Source organism: Schistocerca nitens, chromosome 9, assembly GCF_023898315.1.
Source record: "Schistocerca nitens isolate TAMUIC-IGC-003100 chromosome 9, iqSchNite1.1, whole genome shotgun sequence".
Lineage (NCBI taxonomy): Eukaryota > Metazoa > Arthropoda > Insecta > Orthoptera > Acrididae > Schistocerca > Schistocerca nitens.
Window position 1 is genome coordinate 448,964,996 of NC_064622.1, and position 25,097 is coordinate 448,990,092.

Here is a 25,097-nt window from a genome sequence, read left to right on the forward strand (position 1 = left end):
CGCGGACAAGTGCTCTACCAACTGACCTACCCAAGCACGACTCACGCCCCATCCTCACAGCTTTACTTCTGCCAGTACCTCGTCTCCTACCTTCCAAACTTTACAGAAGCTTCGTATCAGCGCACACTCCGCTGCAGAGTGAAAATATTGTGGAAACATCCCCCAGGCTGTGGCTAAGCCATGTCTTCGCAGTATCCTTTCTTTCAGGAGTGCTAGTTCTGCCAAGTTCGCAGGAGAGCTTCTGTAAAGTTTGGAAGGTAGGAGACTAGGTATTGGCAGAAGTAAAGCTGTGAGGACGGGGCGTGAGTCGTGCTTGGGTAGGTCAGTTGGTAGAGCACTTGCCCGCGAAAGGCAAAGGTACCGAGTTCGAGTCTCGGTCCGGCACACAGTTTCAATCTACCAGGAAGTTTCAGAGTCATGTCTCTTTAAAGCATTCTCACCATTGCTCGGCATGAACTGTATTCGAACCCGCATTTACCACCCAGCCGCTAACGGTCTTTTGGAACGACTTCATTGGCAAAGGCCTCGCCCAGATGCCATCGCACAGGGCAACGGACTGACAGCCTACCTATTTTTCCGCTATGTCTCCAGAAAGCCTCCTAAGAAGATCTCAACGCAACAATGGCTGAATGGTCAGATACTTCGATTTCCGGGAGAGCTCTTTGCCAACACGTCAAACAGTATTATTGAATCCTTAGATTTTGTGCCACATCTTCGTTCGCAGATCCACAACTACGAAACACATAATGGCAGGCCACGACCTTCTTCCATAAGTGGATAGGACGCTTCGGCGTTCGCCCCCGCATCAATACTGACCAGGGCAAACAGTTCGAGTCATATTTAAAGCATTCTCAGCATTATTCGATGTGAAATGTGTTCGAATCCGCATCTATCATCCAGCCGCTAAAGGTGTTTTCGAACGGCTTCATTGGTAATTAAAGGCCTTCGTCAGATGCCATGCCACAGAGCATTAGACTGTGAATTCCAAAGAACGTCTTACCCAGCTAGCATTCGGTTTTCGCGACTTAAAGTCGTGCAAGCACGTTTTCATCCAGAATAATGCTGTTCGAAAACCATTCCAACCACCTTATGATGGTCCAGTGCTGGTATTGGCAAACCACAACAAAACGTTCGATGTTGACATCAATGACTCTTCTGTCACAGTATCCACTGACAGACGCTTATTTTTTCATGTGTACGGAGCAAACACTTTTACTCTCCGCACTGCCTATGAGCTAAATACAAAATACAGATATAGATGTTCTTTGCAGTCTTACAATTACGATAGCCCATATTAATTAACTGTTACGTTGTGTAGCCTTTTCGTGTGTCAAAACTATCTAGTATCCTTAACAAAATCTCCATTTATGTGGGGTGTAGTGTGAAATACAATTTGTCACTGTCATAAGGTTTGTTTCGCTAGTAAACCTCAGTAATTTTAGCATATTATTTCTTTGTGAAGATACAATTAATTTTGAGAGCAATTCTGTTTTAGATTTTACCTGTTGTGAAATTTACATTCGCAATGACTAGTGCAATAGATATGAAATTTTTAAAAATTTACTGCGCAACTGGTATTGGTATTGTCGTTCAGCAACTATCTGTCAAATTCTTAATTTATTTATGTAAGGTGACGAAAAATGTAGCATTACGTTTGAGTACTGATGCTTCTTTTAACCAATCTTGTATGAAAATAACAAATCATTTTAATAATTTTAATAACTTTTAGTCCTCTGTACCAACCTGAAAGTATTTTTTCAATTATAGTACAAATATACGGAAGATTATAAAACAGAGATCTAATGGTGTGTAATAAATTTTCTATCAATTGTACGTTTTTCTTCTTCTCCTTCTTGTGATTACTGAAAACAATGCTACATTTTTATTTTCTTTCTTGATTGCGGGATCAGAGAGAAAATAAAACACTTATTTAATTTTTTTTAATTTTATGATAAAATAATTAATCTAAACCTGATAAGTTTGGGTTGCTAATAAAGAGAAAGTAAGATAAATCCCATATGTAGGGCAGTTTGAAGGAAATTGTGCTAAAGATTTCTGTTTGTCTCGGTAGCAAGAACAAGGCTGAACTTAATCTACAAAAGTCCTGAAGAATATATCATTCTTCAGGAGTTTCTATGGGTGTATTAAGACATATTGACAGAACTTGTAATTGAGTGAAGTATCTTCTTCATTATGTCAAAAGACTGCAAGTAGTTACAAACCAATTCAAATTTGTTTATATATACAGTTCCATTATGATAATTTGCAACCTGTAAATTCGAAGTTTTTCTTTATAAAATGGAGTGACAAAAAACATATGTTAATAGTAGAAAAATGGAAACAAATTTTCCTTTGATGTATTATTTACTATGGTACATGATTTGTTGCGGCTGTTCAAGCTGGTAGATTTTACAAAATGTTTAATACGATAATATGTACACTAATGAATGAGTTAGAATGCACATTCATTAATATTTAAACCTGGGAATTAAGGTTCTAACATTCCTTAGAATGGTGAGAAGTAGTTATGGATCAATGGCCATATATTGGCTTCCAATGGACTTCCTGTTATCTGCAAAAACCTTCGAATGTTGTGTGGGGCTACAGTACATCAGCTTGGTATTTTAGCTCTGTTGTTCTACCCATTCTATGTTTATTTAACCTATTGCAAAATAAAGTTTTACTGGTAAAAACATTCAGTATTCAGTGCACCAGTAAATATTGGGCTAATTTGTCACTAACACAAAAGGAGCACCAAGTTTGGTGAGCAGATGTAGATAGCAGCTGCCCACATAAACGACGACATTTATACATAATGACATACACTTTGTGAGATATTATGCGCTCACTAGCAATACATGTGAACCAGGTACGACGTCAGATGCATCTGCCACAATCAGTCGGTACTGTGTAACTGGTGAGATGAGAGAATGAGTTAGCAAGGCGACAATCTAATTTTAGTTAACCATGCACGTACTTAAAATTTCTTGTCACATCGTTCAGTTTGGTAAGTGCAAATGTCAAGAACGAAGAGCCTGTCTGTAAAATATTGACAGTTGTTACCCTGCTGATGAGAATATTGTGGATGATGAGCCTCATTTATGAGCAAAATTTGCTGACAATGTGTGACGGATTGTAGAGAGTGGAGCGGGATTGCACGCTGCCCATGTCCGTACTGCTGTGCTCAGGAGCAGCTCGGCAGGAGAGTGATGTAGTGCGAGCCGGCGGCGTGTGTTGGGAGGGGCTGCCTCTATTTTGGAAGGAACACCTCGTCCAGTGGTACCTTCCCAAACACGTTGGCCGCTAAGGACTTGAAGATGAGCCCGAAGGACTCCTCGAAGGTGGGACGCAGGGCTCCCCAAAACTCAAGCCAGTTTTCGTTCAGCAGGCGGTTGAAGCCGGGACCTGTTGGGACATCAGAGTTCAATATTAGTTATGGAAAGGAGCGCTTATACTGCTGTAGGTGGAAGAGTTTACTTTTAATTGAAGAAGTAACAATGGGAGCATACAAATCCAAGATGAAAGGTACAGAAATACCACGCGTCAAAAAAGACTTGCTAGTGGGAGAAATAAAGAAGGGAAAGCAAAATTAGAGTTTAACATCCTGTGGTATATAGTTCGGTCTTTTGTTTTTGCACTTTTAGGGGTTACCGTTATTATCTACTAGCCTGTATTCCCACTTCTTTCAGTTTTGGTCCAGTACCAGTAGGTGCACATGGGAGCATGTGTTTCTTGCACAACTTTCCTTGTTTTTCTTCCTGCTGAAGTTCATTGGCTGTCACGGAAAGTTCTGTTGTCAGATTGTGTACCATAGATCTTGGTGGAATGGTACATTTGTGTCTGGATTTCGACGTTGTTCAGGGGCAGTGGTCAGGAGTGGTGGCATGTCGAATCTGTTTTTTGATAGATGCGTTCAGGCATTTGTTCACAGTCTGGCTGAACTTGTTTGAAGTGGGATCACCTACACGACCTCATAAGATTGTTGTGTGTGTGTGTGTGTTTGTGCGAGGGAGGGAGGGAGGGAGGGTGGGGACGGGGGCTTTGGCGGTGTAAGCTACGTCTGTCGTGTAGTGCAGTTCCGCCTCAGTTGTGGCCATCCTGCTAGGAAAGCCGCAGGATGCTCTAGCGGGAATCTGATGAAGATATCTAGGAGGTTATTGCTGTCATGGCAATGCAATTTCAGACTATTTTTCTACCGCTCCAGTCAAATAGCACGCAGTAAAAATGGACATCTAAACATTGCCGGGCATACTTTGATATTTCTTCTTTTATCACGTAGATCATCTCTCCCTTTGTAGGTGAGAGACAAAAAAATATTTTGGCATTCGCGGGAGAAAGTTGGAGATTGTAATGTCTCGAAGAGATCCCACCGCAACGAAAAATGACTTTCTTTTTAATGATTGCCACCCCAACTCGCTTGTGACATCTGTGACACTGTGTTCCCTGCTTCGCGGTATTACATAACGAGCTACTTGATCTTTTTCGGTGTCAGCCGTCAGTCCTATCTCTTCCAGACCCCATATCGCGCAGTAGTACTGAAGAGGGCGGTAGAATGTAGCGTAGCCTGTCTCTTTAGTAGATTTGTTGCACCATCTAAAAGGTTTGTGCTAGTAGAACGTAGTATTTGATACTCTTCCACACAGCACTTCCTATGCCATGTTTTCAGTTTAAGTTATTTATTATTACAATCCCTAGGTATTTAACTGAACTGCTAAATTTTAAGATTGTGTGATTTGTCGTATAACCGAAATTTAACGGAATTTCTTTAGTACTCATGTGGAGGAGGTGACATTTTTTATCAACGTCAGCTGCCACTTTCCACGCCATACGGACAGCGTGTCGAGATCATTTCGTTTTGATCTTCTGGTGACTTCACTGTATGGTAAACGACAGCATAATCTGCAAGCAATGTATGAAGGTCGCTCACGTTATCTCCTAAATCAATGGTATAGGGTAGGTAGCAGCACAGGACCTATAACTCTTCCTTCGGTTTCATTAGATGACATCATGCCAACTACTACGAACAGTGGCTGTTCTGACAGGAGTTCACGAATCCAATCGCACGGAAAGATGGTACACACGCACGCAATCCGACGAGGAGCCACTCGGCTTCTAGTTTCGCAGCGTTACAGAAAGGCCTATGTGCATTCTGAAAGATAAGGGACAGCACAAGCGACCACTTTAAGCTTTCAATTGGGTGAGATATCCCCACAGCGACGCGCTGTCTGCGTTTGAGCCGCAATCAGGCAGTCACCCTTACACGTCAGAACATTTGGTTTCACTGAACAACCCTCAACCTGGTGTCCTGTGTAGTACAATTCTGCGCGGTCTCTTCCTCCTGGATGCAGCAGTGCCACAACACAATGGCAGAACGTGCGAAGAACTTAGAGGGTACCTACTAAAACCTGAAGAAACCATTTGAGGTTGTCGTAGGAACTTGTCGTCGCATATATGCAGTGGCAAACGGTTCGTGGTTAGTCAAAGGTGTAAACAATTGTGGGAGTTCTGGAAATTTCAGAAAAAAATCATGTGTGAAAGACTGCAGCTGCAGAGAAACCTGTAGTCACCCCCATACAAGCAGTGAACACAACTCACTGATGCTGTCGTGTGCTGCTTCCCGCATCCGAGCAGGCAGAAAGCACAAATCCACTGCTACAGAACAGTCCCCTCCAAAGCAAAGTATAGAGAAAAGAATGGGAAACTCAAGAAACTGCTGTATGCCGTCTAGCTGTGTGTAGTCAGCATCCACTACTGGTAAAATGATTCGTATTTTCCAGCAGAACATTGGTGGATCAGGAGCCATATGGAGGAACTGCATCTTTTAGCACAGGTTAAGCCACGTCAGGTTAAGTCATGTCAACAACAGACCCATATTACGACTTTTTACAGCACTCTGATCGACAGATATGGCATCCACAGAAGAGACAGTCTCAGTGGAGCGTGGGAGGGGAGAGGAAGGGAAGGGGGAAAAAAAGTTGCCCTCATTGTTAATCAATTGTACAATGTTTTCCCTGTTACCCACAGAACTGGTTGATATAATAGTGTATGTGCGTCATTTCCCCGTCGAGAATGGACCTGGACTTTTCATGTTTGCCTGTTTGCGTGTCTGTTTTGTGTTGCCTCTATACTAATGTCGCTGAGTTCTGATCTATCTTCAAAAATTTCTACATCGTGGAGAATTATGGTTTGCAGTATATATTTAAATTCTGAATGCAATAGATAGTTAAATTCGAAAAGAAGCCGTTAGTGGTAGGTCAAGACAAACCTAAACGTGTTTGTACTTCCTGCTCACATTCACGTGAAATATTCCGAGATATTGCGTCATAACTACGAATGTGTTATTAAAGGATGCCATAGACTTCAGTATGAAACAGCGTCTTGCACACGCATTTGAAATGTAAACTTTTCGACGAAGACCCTCTCTAATTGATCTCAAATTTCACACGTGGCCTACCTTAACAAGAAATACAATACAGCTTCAAAATGCTACTTGTCGCATTTTACTGTACACTCGTTTCTGTTAAAGGAGATGTTCCACGAGTCATGTTCGTATTTTATTGCAATACTGTACTGACGTCTGCAGAGAGATACGAACTTTGTCAAGCACATCCCGGATCATCACGTAAATGTCAACAAGACAGTACAATTTGCTGCACCAGCTCTTTAACCTGACCACCAAGACTGCTGTACACTCCGCCTTCAGATAACATTAGACAGAACATATACAGAGAAGTCCGGTAACGTGATCTTAGAGACCAAGATACAGGCTCTGTCTTGACCAATCCATCTTGGGTCGTACTGGAGAGTTAAGTGTCATCTTACAACACCAGCGAAATGTGCCCATGCCCCATCATGCACGTACCACACTGCCATGGGTGAAATATCAGGTAGTTTGTATGTGAGCTTCATCGAAGTGATAATACATCAGATACATTTGTACTATTCTTTAAACTGCAGCCGGCCGGTGTGGCCAAGCGGTTCTAGGCGCTACAGTCTGGAGTCCAGTGCCCGCTACAGTCGCAGGTTCGAATCCCGCCTCGGGCTTAGTTAGGTTTAAGTATTTCTAAGTTCTATGGGACAGATGACCTCAGATGTTAAGTCCTATAGTGCTCAGAGCCATTTTTTTAAACTGCAGTCTGCGTTGGTCCACGGTAGCACCTTCGCATTTTTCGCAGAAACAGCTCTTTAGCAGATCGATGTTTACTGGAACGGTTGTGCTTCTATTGTTGTAAGCACTGGCGTTGTGACACTTTCAGCCCCGGCTGCATTGTTGCCATATTTCAGCTCTTCCCCAATATGACACCATGCTATGTTGCCAATTATCCCATTTCCTGTAACAAATACTAATTTCCGAATGTATAAAATGAAATATGGTGCAAAATTTAAAAAATCCAAGATTTTCCCGACTCATGTAACACCACTGTGGAAATATGGCGGCTGTCCTAAGAATAAAATAGCGTAAATTCAAAAATCCAAGATGGGGCATTGTCCTGTTGGTGTGAAATTAAAAAATCAAAACTGGTGGACTTTGGGATGGTTTATTAACCTGCATGGTTGTCAGATTTTCCCAGCCCTACAATGTCAGAATACGGTTGCAGTGTCACTTTTGTCCAAGTGTGAAAAATGTTATTTCTCCCCCCCCCTCCCCCCGTCCTATGATGTCAATATACAGGATGCCACTCCTGGGGATATAAGCCCAGCCTGCATAGTCGTCATGGGTCCTAAGTATAGAATGACAGTAAATGGAAAAATCGCTGTGTTTCCCTGACATAACATTTCACTTATCTTAATTTTACAATCAGTTGAGCCCCCATATTTAGTCAGTTGCCCCATCTCTCATAGTTTAAACAGATTTCCCCACCTTAGTAACCTTAAACAAATACTGCACCAGGGTGTGCACCATTCCACACAGGATCTTGCGACTCCAAGTGCAAGCTGACTCAATTGTGCCACTGCTGTCACTGAAGGATTTGACCACCAGAGGCACACCATCAGAGTGTTGGGACTTATCCACCACCGCCACAGCCACCAGGCACTTCTTCTCAATGAAGAGACTCACACAGAAATATCATACACATGCACTTCCAAATGTGAAATGCAGCACAATAGTTCTTGTTCTCACCACCAACATGTTATTTGTGATGGCGCTGCAGTCACAGCCCATGTCGCATAAATTAAAATGGTAGGGAAATTTAAGACACAAGAAGCACCAAATATGGTGGAACAATAGCCTCTCACATACATTCTGCAGGGAAATGCAAAATTCACAGAGGTACACTCTTCCTCTGGGAGAGCATGTGTAAACGTTCAAAAAATGATAAAAGATATTATGTTTTTTAAAATATTCACCGCAAAAGTTAATGTGTGGAATGGATGACAGCTATCATTAACCTGCCTTGGTCATACCCAGCCACCGCAGTTCGATCGTAAACACATTTTTTATCCATCCAGCATGAATAAAGCACACCTGAGAACCAAGCATCCTTATTCCAAATAGTAAGTGGCATTCTAAGCCTAAAAAGAACCAAACGTACACTCTTGGAAATTGAAATAAGAACACCGTGAATTCATTGTCCAAGGAAGGGGAAACTTTATTGACACATTCCTGGGGTCAGATACATCACATGATCACACTGACAGAACCACAGGCACATAGACACAGGCAACAGAGCATGCACAATGTCGGCACTAGTACAGTGTATATCCACCTTTCGCAGCAATGCAGGCTGCTATTCTCCCATGGAGACGATCGTAGAGATGCTGGATGTAGTCCTGTGGAACGGCTTGCCATGCCATTTCCACCTGGCGCCTCAGTTGGACCAGCGTTCGTGCTGGACGTGCAGACCGCGTGAGACGACGCTTCATCCAGTCCCAAACATGCTCAATGGGGGACAGATCCGGAGATCTTGCTGGCCAGGGTAGTTGACTTACACCTTCTAGAGCATGTTGGGTGGCACGGGATACATGCGGACGTGCATTGTCCTGTTGGAACAGCAAGTTCCCTTGCCGGTCTAGGAATGGTAGAACGATGGGTTCGATGACGGTTTGGATGTACCGTGCACTATTCAGTGTCCCCTCGACGATCACCAGTGGTGAACGGCCAGTGTAGGAGATCGCTCCCCACACCATGATGCCGGGTGTTGGCCCTGTGTGCCTCGGTCGTATGCAGTCCTGATTGTGGCGCTCACCTGCACGGCGCCAAACACGCATACGACCATCATTGGCACCAAGGCAGAAGCGACTCTCATCGCTGAAGACGACACGTCTCCATTCGTCCCTCCATTCACGCCTGTCGCGACACCACTGGAGGCGGGCTGCACGATGTTGGGGCGTGAGCGGACGAGGGCCTAACGGTGTGCGGGACCGTAGCCCAGCTTCATGGAGACGGTTGCGAATGGTCCTCGCCGATACCCCAGGAGCAACAGTGTCCCTAATTTGCTGGGAAGTGGCGGTGCGGTCCCCTACGGCACTGCGTAGGATCCTACGGTCTTGGCGTGCATCCGTGCGTCGCTGCGGTCCGGTCCCAGGTCGACGGGCACGTGCACCTTCCGCCGACCACTGGCGACAACATCGATGTACTGTGGAGACCTCACGCCCCACGTGTTGAGCAATTCGGCGGTACGTCCACCCGGCCTCCCGCATGCCCACTATACGCCCTCGCTCAAAGTCCGTCAACTGCACATACGGTTCACGTCCACGCTGTCGCGGCATGCTACCAGTGTTAAAGACTGCGATGGAGCTCCGTATGCCACGGCAAACTGGCTGACACTGACGGCGGCGGTGCACAAATGCTGCGCAGCTAGCGCCATTCGACGGCAAACACCGCGGTTCCTGGTGTGTCCGCTGTGCCGTGCGTGTGATCATTGCTTGTACAGCCCTCTCGCAGTGTCTGGAGCAAGTATGGTGGGTCTGACACACCGGTGTCAATGTGTTCTTTTTTCCATTTCCAGGAGTGTATATGACGAAGAAAAAACTACATTTCACTACCAAGCGATGATAAAACACCATCCTACAGCCCTTACATCCGTATTTTGAAGGAAAAACATCCGAGCTCTACTTCAGTAGTCTGCAGGGCACATGTCTTCAAGTGCTGTATAGCCGACATTTTCCTCACAACATAGACAGACCTACGAGACAGGAAACATGCAATATAACCCCACAGAAGAATGTTCCTACTTGGCAGAATAAGGTATCGCGAGATTATGGCTACAATTTATTACCTATGCCAAGTTTGCTTCATGTTACAAAATGCATAGTTCTTTCTAAATACCATTGAAATGTCATCCTAAGATAGAGTATCTCTAAAAGTTCCATTCACAGTCAATGCTCTGCTAGCATCAGACTGGAATGTATAGCTCAGGTGTAAGTATAACGTTAGGGAGCAGATTTGATGCGAAATTCACTGAATTCATGCCCACTATTCATAGGAAATATTTCACTAAAAGTTGCAGAAACTGTGTTTCATTTATTAGTTATGTCTGTTGAGGCAGGGAAGTTGCCATCGCATTACGTTTCCATGGCAGCAGGAGCAGAAATATTCAATCTGGACCATCACATTTTGTCATTCCCTGTCTTTATTTCCCATGCAGACATATTAACAAACCATTAAATTGCTGCAAGTATCTTACAATGTGTTTTAGATTGTACCCGAGGTTTTTGCAACCACCCCTAAAGTTTAACCACTCAGTATTCTGGGCTGTGTCTAGCTTGGCAGCCACAGCGCCATATTAGACATGTTAGCCGAGGGTGTGCCAGTACCGTGTAATAGCTGTAATGGCTACCTGAAACGAATCCAGTCGCCGACCGCTTGACTAGTGGGTTGGTCTGCCATTTGTTTGATCTGTGTAACTGCATCATGTTTATGGAGTGTACTGCTCTCTCCTGAGTCAGAAACGTCAGAACGGACAGTGTGTTATGGTAACTACGGTGCTCAGCGTCTCTTCACTAGACGACCATGCGCTCTGCTGCTGGTGGTATATGAGTTCCTCCATCATGAAATTTTTTGTGTAAATATGTTACATAGTTCTGCTATCATGAAATGTAGTTCTTCTTTCATTGTATGTATTTACATTGTTTTCGGGGGTTACCGTTTGACTTATCGTTTGGAGTAAGGATGCTTGGTTGTCAAATGCAGTTTACTCATGGTGGTCGTACATAAAGTTATTGTGTTCATGACATAACTGCAGTGCCTGGCTATGACCACAGCAAGTTAATGGTAGCTGTCATCACCCCACACTTCACTATTGTGGTAAATCTTATCAAAACACAGTTTTTTACAGTCAGTTTTGAGCCATTACGTATGTTCTTGAAGAGAAAGGACATGCTTCTGTTAGATTAGATTAGATTAGATTTACTTTCACTCCAATTGATCCGTAGTGAGGAGGCCCACCAGGATGTAGAACATGTCATAAAACAACAATGCATGACAAATATTTACAACTCAAACAAAGAACCTATTGTACTATTCCACAGGTCACAAGTGGCATTGTCATTTTTATATGAACGCTATATGAAAGCATCATTTTACAAATACTAATGCACTGAATTTAAAATAAAGAAAGGTTTTTATTTATTTATAAGGTAATAAACGTGTAATACAACTACTAAATACTTATTTAGAATGAACACATTACTGCACTGAACTGGTGCCGAAGTTAGATTGTACTTACACACACACACACACACACACACATTTATTTACAATGAACACATTACTGCACTGAAATTGTGCAGAAATTAATTATATATATATATATATATATATATATATATATATATATATATATATATATATAAAAATCAGTTGGTTCTACTGAGAAATTCATCAATGGAGTAGAAGGAGTTGGCCACCAATAAATCCTTTAGGTTTCTCTTAAACTGAATTTCATTGGATGTTGAGCTTTTTATGGCTGCTGGAAAGTTATTGAAAATGTGTGTTCCTGAAATATGCACACCTTTTTGTACAACACTAAGTGACTTTAAATCCTTCTGAAGATTATTCTTATTTCTAGTATTGATTCCATGAATTGAGCTGTTTGTTTGAAAAAGTGATGTATTTTTAATGGCAAATGTCATTAAGGAATAAATATATTGGGAAGCAGTAGTTTGTATCCCTAGTTCCCTAAACAGACTTCTGCAGGATGTTCTTGAGTTCACACCACATATAACTCTTACTGCACGTTTTTGTGCCCGGAAAACTTTAGGTTGGCTTGATGAGTTGCCCCAAAAAATAATCCCATATGACATTATGGAATGAAAGTAAGCATAGTATGCCAGCTTTTTCATTTTTATATCCCCTATGTCTGACACAATTCGCATTGTAAATAGAGATTTGTTAAGACGCTTCAGTGGCTTTTAATTTCTCTGCTGAATGAATGTGGGGCTATTGTCCATTTTAAACTGATGAGACTTTTTAATTTCCCCACATTTTTCAATGTGGGTTAAAGTATAAGTGTGCTTCTTGCATTTTCATATTTCTCTGCCATTTTGACTTAGGCCACATAGGCTGTGGCTGCAGTGCATTCACAAATAACATACCGGTGGTGGGAATCGGAACTACTATTCTGCACTTCGCATTATGCAGCCTAATTGGCAGTATGTCTCCAGCATCCCTGTGCAGTTGTCTCCAGTGCAAAGAAGCGTGAAGTGGCTGTGGCTGTGGCTATGGGTTCAACAATCTGGTCTCGCATTACATCACCAATTCAGTCCTCATGGCCCAACTCCCTGGTGGCAGCAGTGGCGCTGGTGACTCAACTTGAACTGGATATAAGACTTAGAGGCTGCATGGAGCACGCACTGGTGCAGTATTTGTTTAAGGTCACTGAGTTTGGGGGAATTTGTTTAAACTGTGTCATCAAAGGGGCAGATGGAATCGTGTAACCTTGTAGACTGTACTGCTTTTAAACGTAGGCAAGTGCACTGTGAAGTAAGGGAAAAACCAATGATTTTTGAATTTGCCACCAGTTTGTACAAGGATAGGGTTTTCTATTTGGAACACTCTACCTAATCTGACAATCATGCAGCATGTGCCCAAATCACCAGGACTGTCATCTGGCGTCATATGTTTGGGGGAAAATCCCAGTGGTCATCTTGGATTTAAGTGACCTGGCAACCACGTATGTTGGATCAGTTCCACATGGACCACTCTGTTTGACATTGTAGCAATGGGTAAATCTGACAGCCATGCAGGACCCCAAAGTCCACCATCTAACCATGCAGGGTCAGCCACTACACCAAAGTCCGTCATTTTGAATTTTTAAATTTCGCACCAATTGGACAATACCCATCTTGGAGTTTTTAACTTACGACAACCGTCGAGTGGTAACATAGGACTGGGACATAATCTTGGATTTTTTTCAATTTTCCAGCCAGTTCTCGAATATCTCGCCATTTTATAAATAGGACAATTGGCCTATGTCAGAGGGGATATGGGAGAGGTAGGAAGAAATCTTTTCATGATGCCGTAGGGGTGGAGAAAGAAAGTCTAGCATCAATGCAGCATGGGCTGAAAATGTCACAGCACCACTACTGTCTTATATATTAACCATTAATTATGGTATCCCTGTATTAACGCATGTAATGCACAATGGAAGGCGTATGCAGCAGTCATCTTGCAGCGTTGGCAGTGCGACTTACCGAGTGTTTGGTCACCATTGAAGAGGTTCTCGAAGTTCACTTCAAAACGCTCAAGTCTTGGGATGTTAAGGAGAAGTTGCTTCAGGTCCCAGTATTCCTGGTTTCCTTTCATTTGGCGTTCAGATATGAGTTTTAATTCTGCTGTCAAATTGGCTGTAATAAAATTTAATTAAGTTATTAATACAGATGTGTAACACTTCTATCAAGTTCAAGGTATGAGTTGGCCCATGCGGTTGCTGTCACTGAGCAATTCTTGGCGTACTGCTTGCGAAAGTCTGCACCTGTGTTTGAGATACTGTGCAGCACAGTGTTTTAACTCGCTACTCACATAACAGCGTACTCCTTTGAAGGGTTAAGCTTTCTCATCTCACGTTTTGCAGTTGTATGCAGGCGTAAGGATGTTCCCTCTGCGCCCCTTATTAACTGAAATGTTTATGAATAATTTTGAACAAACACTTTTAGATAATAAGTTCTAAGATAGACTACAGGTATGTGGAGGATGTAATACGTTTGTGGACAGTTAGTATCAGACAGTTAAACATCTAAATTCACACCACAACAAAATTAACTTTACATTTGATCTGGGAGGAGACTCAATCTTTTTTTTAGACCTTATCATTGACATTAGCAAACAAAAACATTTTTTAAGATATATAGGAAAGTAACTTCTTCAGGCACAGTACTAACTGCCAGTTCCCAGCATCCTGCAACACAGAAACATGCAATCTTCCACTCTGTGGCGCATCACAAACCGAATCATATTTTGAAAGTGAATTAAAAATTATTTTAAAAGTTACACCTAGTAATACACTGGAAGAAAATCACAACACAAAGAAGGACTTGTACGACGAAACGGAATTGGTTGGCATGTTTCTAAATCCGAAAGATGTTGTCTTTTCAGTTTTGGCGTCAGTCACATAAGAGCGACGCTAATAGTGCCACTATGACGATGCAAATCGAGTTTGCTTTAAATAAACACTATAACGGTCGTGAGCATTAGTTGCCTTTGAGATTGCTGAGTTGACGTTAGTGAAGTTTGCCTTTAAAGCGACAGAAAAGCCATTAGCAATACCTCACTGAGTTTGAACGAGCTCTGGGAGAAGCTGGATGTTCCTTCTGCGATATTGCGGAGAGGGTTGGCAAGAATGTAGCCACTGTACACGACTGCTGGCAGCGGTGGTCACGAGGATGTACGGTCACCATTATTCATTCTATGTTTGATTTATGCTTCGGTTTCCGTGGATCTTCCCAAACAGAACTGTATTTCGTACAGGTGTCTACCACTTGGACACTCATCATTTGGCACCGACACTAAGCGCAATAACTAAAGGAAAGAGTCGTGTGGTGTTGCCAGTTAAGAGATCGGGCTTTGTTGTTAAGTTACGTAATCGGAAAATATTTTCTTCCCCCACACACAATGACTGCTGTCCTTCAGTTGTGTGAGAGTTGTGCCTTAAGTGAGTCTGTTAAATTTAGGTGACTGTAATGGATGTGCGTGTTGTGCGGGGGTCATGTTTGTATTTTATGATGACGATGAGAGAAAAGAGAGGGTGAAATCTGTTGGCGGAACTTAGCCTATTCCTCCCAGATACCACCAAGGAGACTGCAGGAAGCTTATCGTCCCCAGATAGATGCGCTCACTCCATGAGAAACTACGAGGAGCTTTGAAATTTGGTTCACGACATATGTTCAAAATGTGGTTATCAAATACGTCTCTTCCCCTTGCTGGCCACATACTGGTGATGAAAGACCAAAAGGGCAAGGGAGTTTTGCAGTGTTGTTCTGATGGGTACCTCTTGGGATACTGTTCTACTGTTTTCTCTATTAATGTACTGTAATGTAATGTAATGTAATGAGTTGTTTGTTATGGTCAATTGGTGATTTAAAAGGTTTTCCTTTTCTGCTTTGGTTCAGTGTGTATGAATGGGTCGTCTAGCGTGCGCTTCCAAAAAAATTACCTCCAGTTTCTTTGGTTTCCCTGGAAACGCGGTGACCACTGGTGTACAGGATCGAAGAACAGCAATGACGAATGATAAATAACAATTTGTCACGTGTTTTCGACTTGAATCTGTGAAAAGTTCGGGAGATTTCGCCTCCACATTCATGAAACTGTACAACGCTTAGAATCCAATACTGTTTGAAAACCCACATCATTTATCATGATGAGAATGTTACGTATCGCATACATCTTTAAACTATTAATTATTTGACGGAGAAAATAAAAAATGTATGCCTCATTGCTCATACTCATCTTATCAGTGGTCTAACATCTCCTTTCAGTTCGCAAACACCACTTGTGTGCACAATATTTGCACCATGCCAAGAAGTTGTTGAACACTTCCACAGTCATATTTTTGAGATAACAGTCTCAGACTTGAGAGAACATTTCCAGAATTGGTTCTGACGCAAATAAAACTGTATAAATTTCAAAGGTGAATGATTGGTTAAACATAAGAACGACTTGTAACAAATATTGTTTTCCCTTTACATTTTGTGTAGGACGTTAAGAGACAACCGTCGTAGTAGGAACTGAGGGTAGCGTAGAAGAAGGGCTGTTTGAATGTGTAGTCGCGTTTAGTGGATTGTGGCGGTATCTAGCGTTGCTGCTCACTTACTTCATCACATACATGTTCCGTGAATATTGTTATGGATTTCGCAGCTGCTCTCTGGCCGAACACTCCACAATGGACACCATTGCAGTATACTCTGCTATGGAAGTACTGTGTGAATAATAAAGGTTCCATTCCACTTCCCTAGATAGACCTGACACAACGTCCGTTCCTACCTCTGTCGCTACACTCGTTCTAAACTGAAGAAATTATTGACACAGTTGTATATTCGGAAAACTGTGATTGTCGATAACCCACACCTCTCTAAATCCTGTAAATAATGGGGCGGGGAGCTGTTGGATACGACAAAAAGACAGATTTGATAATTAGTGAATGGAGGTACAATGCTCTCTGGTATGTGGCAAAAATGGTAAATCCTACTGTCATACCCTTCATGGCCACCTTCGCAAAAGGACTATTCGAACAGGATAATGCAGCCGCTGAACTGTCAGCCTTTGAGCATGTCTGGAATGCGACGGAAAGATGTTTAATTTCATACCAGCCTCCATTCATCAAGCATGATGAACTTACGTACCATCTACTTCAGACCCGGTAAGAAATTCAGAATTTGAAGTTGTGGAGATTGCTTACTGAAGATGAACCTGCAGCGGCCGGAGCCCTCCACGGGCACCACCAGGAACTTGCCGCTCATCTCGTAGTCCGCTTCAAAGACAAGATGGGGCTCCACTCCGGAGAGTTCCAGTTCGTTGTTGGCCAGGTCCAGGCTGGAAAACATAGACAACACTCTAGTGCACAGTCTGCGGTCAACAAGACGGCAACTAAGTAGTTAACAAGTCCGTGTAGCCTCCATGTACTGCATTACCACGTCGTGTATAAGACCAGCGCGGTCCATAGTTCCAAGCAGATGACGGATTCATCGCTGACCAAAGTTGGAGATGCACTCGGTCCATGAGGCACTGTGGAGGAGTTTGGAAACTAATCTAGGAGATGGGTCCAAAATTGCGCAATAAGGAATTATATGCCACCACCCCTCCTCTTGGTGGACAAATACTGGCGGTGAAAATTACTTCCATCACCAGGAATCGAACTGGCAGCTACCAAGTCAAGCAGCCACCGTAAAGGCGTGCATTAGCAACCTCAACTATTGATGTAGATGCCAAGAGGGCTCTGTACACTTCTTCTTATCTTTTAAATAGCAGGCTAGGAGACATTTTCATGTGTACAGGATTAGACACAGAAAACTTACAAAACAGAGGGTAATGTAAACATTCTGTGACTATACAGGACAATCAGTGACCCGCTCTGGCTTCCATTGGGGAGCACTAAGTACTTATGAATGGACAATTTGTACAACGTAGCTGTTATGACGAATATACTGGCGCGAGCAATGACTACTTGCCGGCTGCCAGATTACAGTGAAATTCCAGCGTGAGCTACATTTTATGTGTAATCCTTTCTCTCGTTTGCCAACGTTCTTCCCCGCAACATCAGTAGGATAATCCCACCAGACCTTCCTTATTTCCCAAAGTCCTTAGCTCCTGCCGTCTACATAAATTTCTCTCCGACAGTTCTCACTTTCTAAAAAATACCATTTTTACAGATCTGTAAATACATTTTTATGTGTTACTATTACTAATCGCAGAATCTGTAGTAGTAGTAGTAGTAGTGGTAGTGATAGTGTTGTAGCTATTATTTTTTAGTCAGTACTATTGTCAATATCATTGTCTGTTGTCGGTAGACAGATTCAAATCTTGAAACTTCCTGGCAGATTAAAACTGTGTTCCCGACCGAGACTCGAACTCGGGACCTTTGCCTTTCGCGGGGAAGTGCTCTACCATCTGAGCTACCGAAGCACGACTCACGCCCGGTACTCACAGCTTTACTTCTGCCAGTATCTCGTCTCCTACCTTCCAAACTTTACAGAAGCTATCCTGCGAACCTTGCAGAACTAGCACTCCTGAAAGAAAGGATACTGCGGAGACATGGCTTAGCCACAGCCTGGGGGATGTTTCCAGAATGAGATTTTCACTCTGCAGCGGAGTGTGCGCTGATATGAAACTTCCTGGCAGATTAAAAGTTTGGAAGGTAGGAGACGAGATACTGGCAGAAGTAAAGCTGTGAGTACCGGGCGTGAGTCGTGTTTCGGTAGCTCAGATGGTAGAGCAGTTGCTCGCGAAAGGCAAAGGTCCCGAGTTCGAGTCTCGGTCGGGCACACAGTTTTAATCTGCCAGGAAGTTTCATATTAGCGCACACTCCGCTGCAGAGTGAAAATCTCATTCTAGATTCAAATCCTGTTCAAAATTATTTTTAATTTTATTGCTACCATTTTATTTCTATTTCTTCTTCACTTCGTTTCGGTGATCTGAGAACCATATTAATTAAGATCACCTTCTTTTCTTCTCGTCTTTATCCTTATTCTTTCATTCTCATACTGTGGGTCTAATTCTGCCATGGAAACCCATGGAAGTCTGAATTACAAACATGAAAGTCATTCTCTTACATATCTCTGTTTCCTGTACTCCCATTTCTTCCAGGCCCCGTATATGCATCTTGGGTCCAGGGTAATTCGATTTTCTTGTTTACAAGAAACTGTTATTATTGTACTAACTTCCTCTGTACATTCTAAGGATGTGTTCGAAGGGCATTCTCCTTCTTCTCTTGATGGTTTCCGAGGTTCTCTTTATTTGGATGCACGGTTCTTATTTAGCTCGTCTTCTATATTGTCCGTGCCCTGTTCATCGAGATTCTAATATCCTGCTAAGATTTCATCGTTCCACAAGTTCTAATCTCTTACGTGATCCTGTTCTTCCGAAATTCACTTCAGCTGTATATGAGGCTTCAGGTCGGATCACTATGTGGTAAAGTCTCAATTTTGAATCGATGATGTTTCTTATTATACACGTTCATAGTTAGCCTGACGCTAAATTCATTTGGTTTATTCCAGCTCTCATACTTTCTTTTTCTGTCAGATAATTTACTATCCATTCTCCTTGGTATATAAAAGTCTCAGCCATCTGAACTTTCCCTCTTTCTATTGTCTTGATGTTCGCCACGTACCGTGTCTTCCCGAGAGAAAGCTGTAGACCTGCTTTTGCCCCGTTTTCTGTAGATGCATGGTTTGATAAGCGCATCTTCAAATGATACCGACAATATCATGATATAGCTAGCAAATGGAAGATAGTCTGCCCGTATTCCTTTTCTCTTGCATTCCAGTCATATTACACCCATTCCTTTCATTTCTCGTCACCGTTCCCTGGATCACTCGTTAAGGGCACAGTTGAAGACCCCAGGTGAGTGTCTATGTGTCTGATTCTGAGAGTTTTCCTCTGATCTTGATCTTAGATTTCGTATTGCTTGAGGCCTGTTTAATGAGTGCAGTGGATTTTCTATCCGAACTCATATCCTCCAAAATATGGAACTGCGTAGGTCTATCTACTGCATCATAGGCTTCCTTGACGTCTACAATGTCAGCACGAAATGCTTGCTACTGTGTTTTCGATACACGATCCCAGTTTTTATTTTCAAGATTTGTTCTGGGCATGAACTGCTCATTTTGAAGCCTCCTTGGTACACACCAGTGTGATTTAGTTGCTCTTCTACTCTGTTAGTAATGCTTTTGAAAATACCTTACGAGTCACTAGAATTAACGACATCCCTCCGTAGTTCCCAGGCTCGAATTGGTGTCCTTTCTTATGTGTAGGGTGTATTAATGCCCACCCCTCTGGAAGCAGCTCGTCTTTTCACGTTTTATTTACAATATGTGTCACTTCAATGTTTGTATTGCCATTAACATATTTCAATACTTCCGCAATGATCCCCTCTTGCCCAGGAGCCGTGCTATTCTTCAAGGTATTTATGATGGTCATAGCTTCGTCTGCAGCTCGTGATTCCGAATTGGCATTTGGCTCTTTCCATTTATAACGGAAGGTATCACATGGCGATTCACAGTTTAGGAGCTCTTCAAGGTACCTGGCCGAGGTCTGACTGTTTTCCATGTCACCTTACTATACTTCCTTTTTATTTATTAAAGCTTATGCTTGGGGCAAATTATATACTTAAGCTAGGCTTGAATGTTCCGTAAATGTTTCGCTTCTTGTTCTGTCGGAAGTCCTCTCCTACCTAAGTTAATCGTTGCTTCTCACTTTTTTATGTTGAGATTTCTTATACTTTTTTCTTACTTGTTGGAAGTTCTTTAGATTTTCTGGTGTTTCCTGAGAGTAGCAGTCAACTTACGTTTTCCGCCGGTCTTCGATTGGCTTATCTCCTTCTGGAGACCGCGATGCGTGTCTTCTGCTTTTCTCCAGGAAAACTGTTTCATATATACTGTCAATAAGTGCATAGTTCTTCTGAGACTAGCGCTCCTTGAAATGTCTGCTGTTTCTAAGTTCCTGTGTATAGAACTTTACTATACGGATAGCTTTTTAGTTTGATAGGTTCTTGGTGGAATTCTGAACTTAAGTTTTGAAAGGTAGAAACACAATCTAAGTTTGTAGTCCTGAGGGCCTTGAGATTTTGAATTTCCTTCCCCACATGTCTCGAGATCACCATATGATCAATTTGGAACTCCCTAGTGGAACACTGCAGATATCCACGTTTCCTGTTTTCTTGGAAGATGTTTAAATGATGCCGATTTCATTGACAGATCAAAATTGTCCTATTTACTAAAAGCCTTTTTAATTTTTTAGGTTTCTATGCTGTAAAAAGTAGTACATGTGTAAAACCTTGACCGGTCATATGAGGTTCGTTCGGGTTTAAGGTCTTTGGTTTCCTCTTTTCTGAAATAGTTACACACAAAATTTTACTTTTTCCAAGTCTCAACGTAATCTTCCTGCAAACATACACACTTTTAGCAACATCAACGCCAAAAATCCACGGTAGCTGCGATCGCTTTTTTAGCAGTTTGTTTTGGACACTGGAAGATCGGTGACGCAATGGCAGTGTACCTGGAGGATCCGATCATTCAATGTATGAGAGCAGAACAAATGTACAGAAAGTTTCTCCTCCGTATGACGATGAATTGCATGAGGATTGATTAACATGGAACTTGTTACGAAATTAAAATTTTGTGTTCGGAAACGGGATTTCAGCCAATAACCTTTCCTTTCTCTGGCGATGCTCTCACAGTCCGATGCTGTCCGTTCACGACCCACAACCCTCCACCACATTCTGAAACTTTATGCTTTCTCCCAGGTTATCTAGTCTAATAAGACATACAGTATAAAAGAAATTCTGTCGAGTTTGGAATGCATGAGAGAGGTACAGGGGAAGCTCGTTTATTGATATTAGGTAGGAACTTCAGAAACCCGCCAGGACATCCGCGTGAATTAGCACGCTGCTTCCGGGATCCTGGGAGGTGCACCGACCCTGGATCAAATGCACCCAGCGCATTAACGATGTGGAATGGCGTGCCGGCCAGCATTGATGTGGCTTTCAGGTGGTTTCCCACATTCGAGTAGGCTAATTCCGTGCTGGTCCCCACATCCGCCTGAATTGCACGTTTCGGGAACATTTCGAATCCGTCCTCACACTTTCGTATCATTAACACTAGACGCAAACAGATGAAGTACACAATTTACGTCGCAGGAGGAAAGGGGAGCGGCCACTCCCTACCACGAACATTTCGAAATCCAGATTAACGCACTGATCCCGGAAGAAATGGGATAAAACTACGAAAAAGACGACTAACATAAGTGACGCATGTCGTCCCACGCTGAAACCATTGAGCAACAGCAGTGGAGCATTGTGGGAAGGGAACACATGATCCAGGTGTCCCGCAGACACGGTCCGCGTAAACAGTTGCACGAAAGTGTCCGACTGAAATGGTGCAGCACCGGACACGTGAAGAATGGGAGTTGAGGGCTACTGCATTAATTATGCACGTTGGCATGTATGCATTTAAATATTTCTGATATGCTCCTTAATTAAATTTAAAGAGGTACACATCTTTTTCTAACATCGTGCCAATCCAGCGATACTGAGACCCAATAGAAGGGCAGGCCACGGCACGCACGTCACAGCACGTGACACTGCAAGTCTTACGAGTTCCAGCAGCCGCCCCCGGCGGGGAGCGAGTAACTATTCCCGACGAGTTTAATAATTATTGACAGCGTGTTTAAATGCATGCAAGCTTTTGATATCACCTTCATTGAGTACCTGTTCAATTAAACTATGATTTTTTTTATGGGCTCCGCATGGAGACGAGCGTTCACGAAGTGTGGCGTACAAGCCAGCTAGTGTGACGTCACAGGTTCGTTGTTGGGAGGCCCGTAATTCTCGTGGACCAGCATATATATGGGGATTGCTTGGCTCGGAGAGTGGCGGCATTATTACTTCCACGGCGCATGGTCCTGCCCCAAAGGATCATGGTAAGCACGTCAGGTGGGGACGCCACATGCGGGGCCAACGATATACACGGGCCCTACAACGAACTTGTGACGTCACGCTAGTGGGCTGGTGCACCACACTTCGCAAACGCTCGGCTCCATGCGGACCCCAAAAAAATCATTGTTAAATTGAAAAGGTATTCAATGAAGGTGATATCGAAAACTTGCATGCATTTAAACACGCAGTCAAGATTTATTAAACTCGTCCGGAGTAGTTGCTCGCTCCCAGCCAGAGGTGGCTGCTGTTACTCGTAAGACCCTCAACGTCACGCGGTAATGAAGTACGTGCTACAGACTGTCTTTCTCGTGGGCCTCGGGCCGATGCCACTCTACAGGGAACAAACAGCCGGGCCAGTGGGAGGATCGGGAGTTCGTATATTGGTGTAAACATGAAACGTAGGAAGGGGAAGTAAAGGGAAAGGAGGAGTAAGAAATCATGACGGTAAGAGGCACAGGGCATTGTGGTAATACAAGGGTGGAGGCTGAAAATGCGTGACGGACCGGGATTCGAACCAGAATTTACTGCTTCTCATGAGCGGTTGCCCTGACCGCTTCGGCCATCCGGACATGGTCCTTGCTGACTCAGATTTCCAATTTACGGTCTCTAATCCTAGAGAAAAGTCTGCAGCCGAGTGTTTGACCCCCAGGGGCTGAATATCCCTGGCTACACTTCATTTCCTTTCTTCCCACGTAATTATTATGACTGTGATTATTATTAAATGATTCTTTTATTATTTTCGTAATCTTTAGCCTGAGAAAAGGAGAAAAATTGTTCGTAATAAGAGTGGAAAAAATGGATGCACAAGAAATTTCAGTCCAGTCAGTATAGTCATTTTATTTATATTATTTTATCTACATGTGTGGCAAGCATAATGTGTAACATATGGTAATTGTACGAGACAGGATGATGATGATCATAGAAACATGGGAAACAGTAATTATTGCGAGATACAGCACTTGCAATTAACTCCGAACCTTTGCATGTGCATAGTTTTTTCAATGTGTCTATTGCTAAACAAACGTGAGATACATTCGTAAGCGGCTCTCGGTCATCACACAATAACGTGGCGTATCACACGTATCTGTTGTTGCGTGAGACTGAAATAACAACTAGAGCACTGGTAGCGGGATTCGATCCACAGGCATCGTTTTATAAAACTAAGCGTTTACTCGCTTGGTAACTAGCCACCATACGAAGTATGTAAGCACTCGTAAAATATCCTAACTCTATTTTCTCGACAATGGTTGAGAGTTGCGTCTTGCTGTTTGCGTCTGTTGAAGTCCAATTCGTGCCCTACACAGCCTGTCAGTTGGAATCAAGTCGGTGAGAGAAAGTTCGTATGATCTCCTTGTGAACGTATGTCAGTTCAGGCTATTTAGAATATTTAGTGATGTCAAACGGACAAATGTTGTAGCAATTGCATTTGCAACATTCACAGTTCGGGATCTACAAACTTCCTGTCTCACACGGCTCAGTGTCTTCGGCTGCTTCTTTTTTAATCAAGATTCATATCTCTACAAATACTCCACGCTTGATTAAATCAATAATAGCAGTGCAGAGCTACGACGAGGAGCGATTTTCTATACCAAACAAAGAGTTGTTTTATGTAACTAACTTCTCACGCTATTCTTTTTCTTTTTTCAAGAATTTTCGTCATCTAAGTGTTATTGATTTCAGTTTTTCTGGCGTGTGCCACAACGTCGGTGTGCTCATTGCTTTGTGTCCACGGAATGAGCACTATATCTAATGTAATCTACAGTGTCGATAGAATCATAATGGACCAACATACTCTGCAAAACCACGCGAGCTGGGTCCTTCCCCAGTTGGTGCGGGTGTTGCGAGAGAGTGAATTTGTGTATAGTTCTGAACAACTCCATCGGTCTCTCGCAGACGTATGCACACAGTATTCTGTACCCATTCACCGAATAAGAAAAGCGGAAGCAACCACGCGCAGCAGGTGCACTACTGAGGTGCAGGACTCACCTGGCGCTGGTGACAGACGCCTCGGACAGCCCGGTGACGCGCACGTTCCTGAACGTGATCTTGAGGTTGATGTTCTTGGTGCCGTCGCTGATCTCGATCAGCGGGACATCCAGGGGGTCGACGGGCACCACGCCGAGCGAGGGGATGCCTGTGGGCACAGCAGCAAGGCCAGAGTCCGAGCAGTAGCTATCTTATGTTGATTCTCACCCCGAGGAAAGCACTCTGTAACTATGAAATTTTATGGCAGTCCTCTACATATTCACTCTTTAGTGCGTCTTAATTTTTCCCAACTATGAATGACATGATGGAGATCTTTGTTGTAGAAATCAGCATTCTGCTGCTCAAGAAATGTCCCGCCTCAAAAATAATTCTCCAAGTATAGTTTCTTCAATCAAGAAAACAAATGCAGCAATGGGTGCCATGTCGGGAAAATACGGGGAGTTATATAGAATTTTGTAGCCCAAAGTAGCAACATTTCTGTTTTACTCGTGTAGCGCAGTAGGACCAAACTGAGGAACAAATAGG

At 43.0% G+C, this 25,097-nt stretch overlaps 1 protein-coding gene across 1 annotated transcript in view; it reads right to left on the reverse strand.

Moving 5' to 3' along the window:
• Positions 1-1,996: 1,996 nt before the first annotated feature.
• LOC126204313 (protein takeout-like) overlaps positions 1,997-25,097 on the reverse strand; it is a 61,914-nt gene continuing 38,813 nt past the window's right edge. The window contains exons 3-6 of the mRNA XM_049938698.1: positions 24,573-24,720; positions 16,836-16,969; positions 13,636-13,788; positions 1,997-3,405 (exon numbers count right to left, since the gene is read on the reverse strand). Of these exons, the coding sequence (XP_049794655.1) occupies positions 3,251-3,405; positions 13,636-13,788; positions 16,836-16,969; positions 24,573-24,720 (590 nt within the window). The 3' untranslated portion in view covers positions 1,997-3,250. The remainder of the gene's footprint in view (positions 3,406-13,635; positions 13,789-16,835; positions 16,970-24,572; positions 24,721-25,097) is intronic.